The sequence below is a fragment of the Zea mays genome, chromosome 10, assembly GCF_902167145.1.
Source record: "Zea mays cultivar B73 chromosome 10, Zm-B73-REFERENCE-NAM-5.0, whole genome shotgun sequence".
Lineage (NCBI taxonomy): Eukaryota > Viridiplantae > Streptophyta > Magnoliopsida > Poales > Poaceae > Zea > Zea mays.
The window spans coordinates 71,934,458-71,946,444 of record NC_050105.1 but is presented as its reverse complement, the minus strand read 5'-3'; the positions used below and the strand labels follow the sequence as shown (position 1 = coordinate 71,946,444).

Here is an 11,987-nt window from a genome sequence, read left to right as displayed (position 1 = left end):
TCTTGCTCCCGTGTTCCTAGTCACTTTCATTATCGGGACAGTTAGCAATAAAATAACCAATCTTACCGCATTTGAAGCATGAGCGCTTCCCCTTGGCTTTGGTCTTGCTTGGCTGTCCCTTGCGACCCTTAAGCGCCGTCTTGAATCTCTTGATGATGAGGGCCATCTCTTCATCATTAAGTCCGGCAGCCTCAATTTGTGCTACCTTGCCGGGTAACGCCTCCTTGCTCCTTGTTGCCTTGAGAGCAATGGGTTGAGGCTCATTGATTGGACCATTTAGAGCGTCGTCCACGTACCTCGCTTCTTTGATCATCATTCGCCCGCTTACGAATTTTCCAAGGACTTCTTCGGGAGACATTTTGGTGTACCTGGGATTCTCACGAATGTTATTCACCAAATGAGGATCAAGAACGGTAAAGGACCTTAGCATCAGTCGGACGACGTCGTGGTCCGTCCATCGCGTGCTTCCGTAGCTCCTTATTTTGTTGATAAGGGTCTTGAGCCGGTTGTATGTTTGTGTCGGCTCCTCGCCCCTTATCATAGCGAATCGTCCAAGCTCGCCCTCCACCAACTCCATCTTGGTGAGCAAGGTGACGTCGTTCCCCTCATGAGAAATCTTGAGGGTGTCCCAGATCTGCTTGGCGTTATCCAAGCCGCTCACTTTGTGGTATTCATCCCTGCACAATGAAGCTAGAAGAACAGTAGTAGCTTGTGCATTCTTATGAATTTGCTCATTAATGAACATGGGACTATCTGTACTATCAAAGTGCATTCCACTCTCTACAATCTCCCATATACTAGGATGGAGAGAGAACAAGTGACTACGCATTTTGTGACTCCAAAATCCGTAGTCCTCTCCATCAAAATGAGGAGGTTTACCAAGTGGAATAGATAATAAATGAGCATTTGTACTTTGAGGAATACGAGAGTAGTCAAAAGAAAAGTTCGAATTGACCGGTTTCCTTCTCTCGTAGTCGTTGTGGTCGTCGTCCTTTTGAGAAGAAGTAGACTCATCGTTGTCGTCGTAGTAGACGATCTCCTTGATGCGCCTCGTCTTCTTCTTCCCTTCTTTGCGTCTATGGCCCGAGCCAGAGTTGGAAGGCTTGTCGTCCTTCGGCTCGTTGATGAAGGACTCCTTCTCTTTATCGTTGATCACGATACCCTTCCCCTTAGGATCCATCTCTTCGGGCGGTTAGTCCCTTTGTGAAGAGAACGACTTTGATACCAATTGAGAGCACCTAGAGGGGGGTGAATAGGTGATCCTGTAAAACTTTAAATCTTAAGCCACAAAAACTTGGTTAAGCGTTAGCACAGTAAATGCCAAGTGGCTAGAGAGGAGTCAAAACACAATAACCACAAGAAATCAATCACAGAGATGGCACGGTGGTTATCCCGTGGTTCGGCCAAGACCAACGCTTGCCTACTCCACGTTGTGGCGTCCCAACGGACGAGGGTTGCAATCAACCCCTCTCAAGCGGTCCAAAGACCCACTTGAATACCACGGTGTTTTGCTTGCTTTACTCAATCCCGTTTGCGAGGAATCTCCACAACTTGGAGCCTCTCGCCCTTACACTTGAAATTCACAAAAAAGCACAGAGCAAGGGAGGGATTAGCAACACACTCAAGACAAGAAATCACAGCAACACCACGCACACAAGTCGCAATGAGAGCTCACAACACAACTCAATGAGTTCACCACTCAACTAGAGCTCTAATTGCTATCGCAAAGAATCAAAGGCGCGGAATCGATGTCTTGGTGCTTAGGAATGTTATAGGAATGCTTGGTGTGCTCCTCCATGCGCCTAGGGGCCCCTTTTATAGCCCCAAGGCAGCTAGGAGCCGTTGAGAGCAATCTAGGAAAGCTGATCTTGCCTTCTGTCGACTGGCGCACCGGACAGTCCGGTGCACACCGGACACTGTCCGGTGCCCGATTTCCTTCCATAAACGGCGCAGTCGACCGTTGGCAGCCAGAGAGCCTTTGGCGCACCGGACATGTCCGGTGCACACCGGACAGTCCGGTGCCTCCTACTAGCCGTTGGCTCGGCCACGTGTCCCGCGCAGATCGCGCGGCCGACCGTTGGCTCGGCCGACCGTTGGCTCACCGGACAGTCCGGTGCACATCGGATAGTCCGATGAATTATAGCCGTACGTCGCCGATGAATTCCCGAGAGCGACGAGTTCGCCTGTGAACGGCCCACCGGACAGTCCAGTGAATTATAGCCGTACACCGCCGTCGAAGTCCCGAGAGCAGCCTGTTCGCCAGAGTCAGCCTGGCGCACCGGACAGTCCGGTGCTCCAGACTGAGCAAAGTCTTGGCTGCTCGAGCCAAGGCATTTTCAATTGGATTTTTCCTGTTTCCAGCACTTAGACACAATACATTAGTACATAAAACAATGTACTAAGTCTGAGAAACATACCTTTATCCTTGATTTGTACTTTGTCCACCATTTTACACTTAGGCACTTGTGTTGGACACTAAATCACCAAAATACTTAGAAATGGCCCAAGGGCACATTTCCCTTTCAGGGGTGCATGGCGAAAGTCAATGTACCAATTAATAAAAAGCGCAAGCTTGGTCCAAGGACAGTGGATTATGTCTTTCTTGGATATGCTTCGTGTAGCATAGCATATAGATTTTTAGTAGTTAAATCTGAAGTTCCTGATGTATATGTTGATACTATTATGGAATCACGTGATGCTACTTTCTTTGAACGTATATTTCCAATGAAAGACATTCATAGCAATTCTAGATACTCTTCTGAGATAACTCCTGAACATAGTACACCTATTGAGAGTTTTGAACAGCCACATGAAATTGTCCTAGAGGAGGATGACAATGATGCTCCTAAAAGGAGCAAGAGACAAAGGGTTGAAAAATCCTTTGGTGATGATTTCATTGTGTACCTTGTGGACGATACTCCTACTACCATTGCAGAAGCATTTGCATCTCCAGATGCAGATGATTAGAAAGAAGCAGTTCATAATGAGATGGACTCCATTCTTTCAAATGGTACGTGGGAAGTCACTGATCGACCCTATGGATGCAAACCTGTGGGGTTGTAAGTGGGTGTTTAAAAAGAAGCTCAAGCCTGATGGTACAATTGAAAAGTACAAGGCTAGGCTTGTGGCTAAAGGCTATACTCAGAAAGAAGGAGAAGACTTCTTTGATACTTACTCACCTGTTGCTAGAATGACCACTATTCGAGTACTACTTTCTTTGGCTGCCTCGTATGGTCTCCTTGTTCATCAGATGGATGTAAAGACAGCTTTTCTTAATGGAGAGCTGGACGAGGAAATCTATATGGAACAACCCGATGGATTTGTAGTAAAGGGTCAAAAAAGCAAGGTGTGCAAGTTATTGAAATCTCTGTATGGTCTGAAGCAAGCACCAAAGCAGTGGCATGAGAAGTTTGACACGACTCTAACGTCTGCAGGCTTTGCCATTAATGAGGCAGACAGGTGTGTATATTATCGTTGTGGTGGGGGCGAAGGAGTTATATTGTGCTTATATGTTGATGATATATTGATATTTGGCACAAACATTGATGTGATCAATGAAGTCAAGTCTTTTCTATCAAAGAGTTTTGATATGAAAGATCTGGGAGAAGCTGATGTGATTCTAAACATCAAGCTGATTAAGGCAGATGGTGGGATTACTCTCTCGCAATCTCACTATGTTGAAAAGGTTTTGAAGCGATTTGGCTTCTCTGAGTGCAAACCTTCTCTAACACCTTATGATCCCAGTGTGACACTGCGAAAGAACAAGAGAATTGGTTTAGACCAATTGAGATACTCTCAGATTGTCGGTTCACTCATGTATCTTGCTGGTGCAACAAGGCCCGATATCTCGTTTGCTGTGAGCAAATTGAGCAGGTTCATGTCAAACCCCGGGACTGATCATTGGCATGCACTTGAGCGGGTTATGCGCTACCTGCAAGGTACAATGAGTTATGGAATTCACTATTCTGGTCAGCATGTAGTACATAAAGGATATAGTGATTCGAACTGGATATCTGATGCAGACGAGCTTTATGCCACTAGTGGTTATGTCTTTACTATTGGTGGAGGTGCGGTATCATAGAGGTCATGCAAGCAGACCATTTTGACGAGGTCAACCATGGAAGCCGAGCTAGCTGCACTTGACACAACAACCGTTGAGGCAGAATGGTTGCGTGAACTCTTGATGGACTTGCCGGTGGTTGAGAAACCAATACCAGCTATCCTTATGAACTGTGACAATCAGACAGTGATTGCTAAAGTGACGAGTTCTAAGGATAATGGAAAGTCATCAAGACATGTCAAAAGATGAATGAAGTCTGTCAGAAAGTTGAGAAACTCTAGAGTTATAAGTGTGACTTATATTTCAACAGATAAAAATCTGGCAGATCCTTTTACCAAGGGACTACCACATAATGTGATAGAAATCGCATCGAGAGAGATGGGTATGAGACCCTAATAAAGTTGCCATGGTGGAAACCCAGTCTATGTGATCGGAGATCCCGTGAATTAGGTCCTGGGAAGAACAAGCCATTGGTGAACTGAGGAGAGTAACCTTTGACCCTCTCTAAGAAAAGATGCAATACTCTCAAATACTGTAAGGCAGGTTGGCTTTGTGCCTTAATGTGTTCTGTTGGCTTGTATTAGCAAAGATGTTGTCCTGTAGAACATTCTTGAAAGAACACACCTATATGAGTTAGACTGTCTAACGTCACAGTTTATGAGATCTGGGTGATCTCTAGTAAACTCATGAAGAGACCTTGGAGTACGACGTATATGCTCCACCCGAGAAGGGGACTACTGGTAGCCAAGTACTAGTCATGACTTCAAGTGAAACCCATTCACGCAAAACTTGCAATTCAAGGCATAGTCCATTGTCCAAGTTGTGGGTTGGTGTAGCTTGGAGTTTTAGGCGGAAGTTCAACTTAACAGTCTCTGTTGAAAAACTAGTATATTAAACAGTAGTGAACAGTGGCAAAAACTGCAGATGGGCATTTGAGATCTGGTGGGGGATTGTTAGGATTTAGGGCTTGGCCTAGTTAAGAAATTCTAATAAATCCCAGGAAAATCTCAAAGCCCATACAAGTGGATGGCTAGGGAATTGGTGGAACCAATAGCACCATATTGTTAGTTCTAGTGGAGTAGAGCTAACTTAAATATGGAAGCCACACTCACTCACCAAGTCATGAATGAGAGGAGAGAGTGTGGAGAGCCACACGCACGCGCGCTCGCTCGCCTGGCCTGGCTGGGCCGGGCCGGGGCGGGGCGGGGCGTGGGCGTGGGCGCACGACATGCGCGTGAATGGTCCACCAAAATCCGGCCCCTCGCCTTGCGGGGGCGCGGCTACCTTTTGCCGTTTGATTTTTTGGTTTCTTGGCTGTTACGTTTATCCTAACCGATCGCTATAAAATCTCAACTGATCGCGAGATTTTTGTGGGCGGATAAGATCGGGGGTCGCGGACTCAGCCCTATAAAAGGAGCCCGGCAGCCAGCCTCCAAATCATCCCAGTTCGCTTTCGCCTCTCTACACAGCTGAGCCGCCTTCCAGTTCTCTTCATCCCGACCGCAGAGGTGCATCTGCGATCAGGAGAGCAGGTCTCCGGAACCCTTCGCCTTCTAGATCCTGCACCAGGAGAGGCCGAATAAGGTTTTTGGGAAGCGTCTTCACGCGACTGCTCGTGATCTTCTGACCTCGTCGACCCTGCTAATTTTGCTACTTCGATGTCGTCGACCCTGCTAATTCCGGCGCACGCCATCTATCATTATGTCTAATCAGTTCGCATCATCTGATTTGACTTTTTACTTTAGTGCTTGTGATTTTGTCATGATTTATATTCGGAATTTAATCTGGAATTTGTCTAATTATTCAATAGGAGCTACCTCAGTGCGAAGTGACTATCTAGAACCACACCTTCATGATTAAACTGAAAGTTTTACCATTACACTGTTATGATGTCATTCTCGGTATGGATTGGTTAGCTTCTAATAGCCAATGCAGATTAATTGGTTGGAGAAGTGGTTAGTGTTTTCAGTGGACAAATCTAAAGTGGTCTTGCATGGTCACTAATCTGATTTATCTTCATTGGACATCATATCCATTCCCCAATTGAATCATCTAGTCTCTTTAGATGAAGTCTGGTGTGTTTTGGAACTGCAACAGATATCTGAAAATGATTCACAACAGGGAGTAAACGGGGAAATTCAAATGTTGATCAAAGAATATAGTTCCTTGTTTGACAAACCTTCTAGACTACCCCACCCTGCTCTCACTGCCATTCCATACCCTTAATACAAGGAGCCACACCTTTTCGCCTCTGACCTTATTGATATAATCTTGCTCGGAAGGACGAGATCGAACGTCAAGTTAAGGAACTACTACAAAATGGAATGATTCAACCAAGCAATAGTCCTTATGCTTCACCGATTATTTTAGCTCGCAAGAAAATCGGCGATTGGCGCCTTTGTGTGGATTATCGTCGTCTCAATGCCTTAACTGTAAAAAACAAGTACCCTCTACCACTAATAGATGAACATTTGGACGAACTTCAAGTGCTATGTGATTTACAAGATTAAACTTAAACTCTGGGTATCATCAAATCCAAATGGAACTGTTCGATATCCCTAAGACGACCTTTCAGACTCAGAATGGTCACTATGAGTATCGCGAATGCCCTATGGAGTTACTGGTGGTCCGGCTACATTTCAACTCACAATGAACTAAGTGCTACCTCCTTTGCTCACGATGTGTGTCATGGTTTTCATTGATGATATATTTGTTTATAGCACAAGTTGGGCTGCTCACTTGGACCACCTTCAAGTTGTTTTTGACATCTTAGATACTCATCAGTTCAAAGTCAAACTCTCTAAATGTTCATTTTCTCACACCAGTTTACACTACCTTGGTCACATCATTAGCAAAGATGGGGTTGCAACTAATCCAGACAAAGTTGAGGTAGTGAAATCTTGGCCCACACCAAGATCATCAAAGATGTCGCAGTTTTTTGGGTTTAGCCAGATACTATCGCAAATTTGTGCATAATTTTAACATCATGAGTCGTCCTCTTATCTTTACTCAAGAAAGGCCAGTATTTGTTTGGACAGATGAGCATGGGAAGGCCTTCTAGGCTCTTAAAAATGCTTTGATTTTGGCTCCGATTCTTGCCCTTCCTAATTTCACCAAACCCTTCGAATTGGAAACAAATGCCAACGATGTAGGCATTGGAGCTGTCCTTCACCAAGCCTACCATTCGATTGCATTCGTCAGCAAAGCTTTAGGACCTCGTTATCAAGCCCTTTTAACATACGAAAAAGTCACACGTGGACCCATGGGCGGGGTGGCGGGTGGCTAACCTCTTGGATGTGTGCTTAAAAAGGTTGGGAGAGTTAGAGTTAGTTGTTGGGCTTATTGACTACAAGAGTGCACACCTAATTTTACCGCGTGAATATTACGTATGGGTAATCGGGTTCGAGTTCTGCTTTTCTGTATCCATATCCATTATCCAATGGAGCAAGAATTTCTCCCCCATCTATACCGTGGAGATTAAAATCTTCCCATATCCTAACCCTAAGGGCTAATTTGATAACCTCATTTTTTAAAGAGATTTTCTGTTTTCTTAAGGAAAAATAAATTAGTTTTCTTTAGAAAATATTTTTTTTAAAAAATAAAGTTGTCAAACTAGCCAAAATAGTCATAAGAGAGGATAAAGCAATTTCCTATGAGTTATCGGGTGTCGAATTAAAACCTCTGGTTCACCCGCTTCTTCTCAGAATTCCAAATTTATCGGCCGAATGAGAAGAAATTTGTGATTTTGCCACTCTTAATTTTGGTTGTCTGTTATTATGTCATTCCATGTCTATAACTGGTGAGACCATCTGTATCTATGATTTATGGTTCGATGACATAATGACGAAGCCCACAAATCATAATGCAAAATTGCCAATTTCTCGCCGAACGAGTTCACCCATCGCCCAGTTCTCTCTTCTCTTTCTTTCTTCCCCTTCCTACACCGCCGCACCCCACTCCCAGATCCCACTGCTCCCCAGATCCGCGCCCGAGCCCTAGTCCCCAGATCCGCCGCGGCGCCGGAGATCTACTCCTCGTCTTGGCGTCCGCGGCGCCATGGCGTGCCTCGCGATCTCTCTGCAGCCGGTGAACGGCCCGGACATCCTACTGCAAACGCGGTCCTGGTTCCCCGTCTCCCGCGCCCTCGCCGCCGTCTCCGCCTTTCGCCTCGCGCGCCTCCACCTTGCACGCGGCAAGCAACAGTCCTCCTCATCCTCCGCCTCCTCGGCCTCGCTCGACGCCATCGGCGACGACCCGCTCGCCGCCGCGTCCGGGCAGCTCGTTGTCGGCGTCGAGTCACAGTACCGCGTGGTGTACCGCCTTGTCAACTCCATCTACGTTCTGGGTGTCACCACCGCAGGCTCTGACCATGCTGCCCCTGCTGTCAACGCCTTCGCCGTCGCCGACGCTGTCAACCAGTCCGTCTCCGTCGTCGTTGCAGCCTGCCGTGGCGTCGACGTCACCCCTGAGAAGGTGCACCGCAAGTACCCTGAGGTCTATCTCGCTCTCGACCTCGTCCTCCACGGCGTTGGCTCCGTCCGCCTCTCTCAGATCCTCGCCACCATCCATGGCGACAACCTCGCGCGCATGGTCAACTCCTCGCCCGACGCCGAAGCCCGGGCCCGTGGCGCGGATCCCTGGCCCGTCGTCGAACACCTCGCGCAGGACCGCCACGCTGCGAGGGAGGGCTTCTCGGGCGCCTCTTTCGAGCTTCCCCAGGAGACGCTCGCGGCTGGTGACGAATTCTCGTCTAACATCGCCCCCGCGACCACTGTTGCTACTGGGGATGAACCACCACCTGAGGAGGCAGCACCTGTGGAAAAGGATCCTTTCGCAGCCAGTGACCTGATTAACAACAAACCGGAGGAGGCATTGGTGGGTGGGTTCAAAAAGAACAAAGAGACTGCCCTTGTGGTTGCTGATCCTGCAGCTGCGCTAGCTGGATTGGAGGTTACGACTTTGCCACCAGCTGAGGCGACTAAGCCGACATTTATTGGAGTTGAAGGGTTTGAGGGTGATTATGGTGGCATTGAGTTTGGCAACGATGAGACTTCACTTGCTGAGGCATTTGAAGGGCTCAATGCGCCATTTGGTGGTGGCCTGGATGCTTCTGAGTTTGTTACAACAACGAAGAAGGATCACAAGGACAGGACCGTCACTGGGCTTGAGTTGCTAGTAGCAAGTGGGCAGCCACCGAATGCAGCTGCTGGTACTCCATTGGAGAATCTCTTGCTGACTAAGCGCGCAGAAATGACCGCTCCTGAGTTGTTTATTGCTGAGGAGATCAATGCAGAATTCAAGGAGTCTATTCTTGTGCGTGTTGGATTGAAGGGTACAATCTTCCTGCGGACCTTGCCACTGAATAAGGCAGCGGGTAAGGAGACAGAGTTCTCATTTCGTCTTGAGGGCACATCAGGAATGAAGAGGGCTGCATTGCAGAGTAATGTCTTGAGTAACCTACAAAATGGACTGTTCCATGTCAGGACCGTGTCGAAAGAAGAACCCATTCCCCTCATGAAGTACAGCTTCCTGCCGAAGCACTCACCTCTCCCTTTGAGGATGCGCCTAGTGAAGCGCCATAGTGGAACGTTACTCTCAGTGATGATACAGTACGCATCCAATCCAATGCTGCCCCAGCCTCTGAGCAATGTTACATTCGTTGTTAAGCTTCCTGTGGATCCTACTCTGCTCAATGTTTCACCCAAGGCTGTGCTAAACCGGGCAGAGAAAGAGTTTAGATGGCATATTTCAGACATTCCCCTGAAAGGTCCAGCCGGCAGGCTCAGGGCGCGGATGCCTGTTGACCAAGACTCCAAAGATGGTGAGCTAGAGGTTGTTGGGATGGTGAAGTTTGCTTACCAAGGTCCATTCACATTGTCTGGCATTAAACTATGCCCAGCCACTGATGGCATTGCCCAATTTAATGAAGTTGGCCATACCTTCTCCAGTGGGAGTTACCTGTGCATTTGATAGGTACCTGCTTGTGCTGTAGGTGCTTGTTCACCTGTTTTATGTTTGTTTCTACAGCAGGGTGTGAAAATCCTATTGTATGTAGCAAAGTGTGTTTCTTTCACTGAGGCTGAAATTCCATCACGTTTTTGAGTTGTCTGTTTCTTGGTAAGTCATTTGTGGTTACTCATGAAGGCTACTTTATGCATCAAGTTTATCATTCATACGAAGAAACAATGTACTGCTCTATTTAATTACTATTTTATTGCTTCTCATTTTTCTTAGCATCAGTGTTTTTAAGGCGTCACCTAGGCGACGCCTAGGCGTCCAGGCGCTCGTATAATTCTAGGGGTCTTGCCTGCCTAGGCGTTAAGGCAGTCGTCCAGCTCCTCACCTCGCCTTACCTCCTTAAGAACATTGCTTAGCATGCTTTACTTAGAGATGTTATTGCTTCTGTTCAGAAGAGAATGCCACTGTAATTAGTTACTTTTAGATGATGTCTAGTTATTCATGCAGTGCAACTAGGGGTGGTAACGGGCCATTTTATTTAGCCTAGCAAATTTAAGGATCGAATCAAGTTAGGGCCGGATCATAAAACAATACAATTTTGAACTAACAAAATTAAAGGCCTTGTTGGTTTGTGAAGCAAGTATTAGGGCCATGATCCATTACCACCCCTAAGTGCAACTGATTGATTTTTATTATGAAAAGATTGAAATGATTGCATTCTCTTTTTTTATTGTATGATATCCCTGTTCATCAAGTTAAAGTTAGGAAGATGACACTAATATGGGTTATTCCCTCACTTCCCTCTGGCCACTAATGTAAGTATCTTAGGGACATTGACATGATTTACATGGTGGAAATTTTATTGCCAATTTCTATGAAAATATGTAGCTAAAATAAAAAATCATGTCTTGAAACTATTTTCTATGATATAAGTGTACCAGCACCAATATTAAGTTCTCAATCTATCTAGTTAGTTTTATTGTGATGTTCAAAGTTGAAAATAGGAATCCTATAGTGACTTGTATTATGAGGAAATACTCGTTTATCAATTAGGATCAAGTTTCAATTTCAGTTTCATATAAAATCCACTGTAGAGCTTTCTCTGGACAGAAAGAATTCTTTACCGATGCAAGTTAACAGTCATGGGAAGCAATAACCAAAGACAATATCAGGGGACAACTGACAAGAAGAGTATTGTTCAACATATGCTCAAGTGCTATCTTGAGTGTTGTATCTGATCTGATTGGCCCAAGTGAAGGGATGGAGTTCCCTCATAATTGGGTCGACTTATGCTCAATTAGATTTAGTCAAAATAAAACTTAAAAGTGATAAGAGGTAATTCGATTTAGTCAAATTTAAAGTGATAAAAGGTATGGGGGAGTTCCCACTTCTCACCTTCGGGCCACTCAGATTAGATCCAATACACAAGATTGAGTCTGTGCATGTATACTCTTATACACCTTATATTTCCTCATAATTAAATTACTGGCGAGCTGAGCATGTTCATGATTATTGTGCCCGCCAGCCAGTTTGGGACACTACTATTGTTTTCTGGTTATTTATTAGTGAATGAAAATGGTACTGTATAAACGTTCTTCAATCATTAACCTCAAGTGCCACTCATTTGACACTGAGAAACCTGTGTTTTTTGTTTGTTACTTTTAAGTAATTCCTAAACTCCTAATAAGAGTATAAGACGTGAATACGTGATATCCTAATCTTGCAAAGTTGCAATACTAATTCCCTTGCACCCATTGATTCATTGAAGTTCATGTTTAACTGAGATCTCGTTAAGGTCATCATCGCAGTCTCATATTGTTTGTGTCAATACCGATTATGAAAGTTTATACTGCCTATAGTGAGCATGGTCTCATCTTGTTCAGATTTGTTTGTGCTGGCACATTAGATCAATATTGGTACCCTGAATAGATTATTGCTTCTACGTTGCCGTGAAAAAACTGTCTCGGAC

The 11,987-nt window shown here is 45.6% G+C and overlaps 1 protein-coding gene across 1 annotated transcript; it reads left to right on the top strand.

The window, feature by feature from the left end:
* The first annotated feature begins 8,001 nt into the window (after positions 1-8,001).
* Positions 8,002-10,283, top strand: LOC100383614 (uncharacterized). Its single transcript, NM_001176262.1, has one exon. It carries the CDS (start codon positions 8,117-8,119, stop codon positions 10,028-10,030), a length of 1,914 nt encoding a protein of 637 aa, NP_001169733.1. The 5' UTR covers positions 8,002-8,116; the 3' UTR covers positions 10,031-10,283.
* The last annotated feature ends 1,704 nt before the right edge of the window (positions 10,284-11,987 follow it).

Excerpts from the sequence above, each read along its gene's own strand:
- LOC100383614 (NM_001176262.1), top strand. The coding sequence starts at position 8,117 with ATGGCGTGCCTCGCGATCTCTCTGCAGCCGGTGAACGGCCCGGACATC.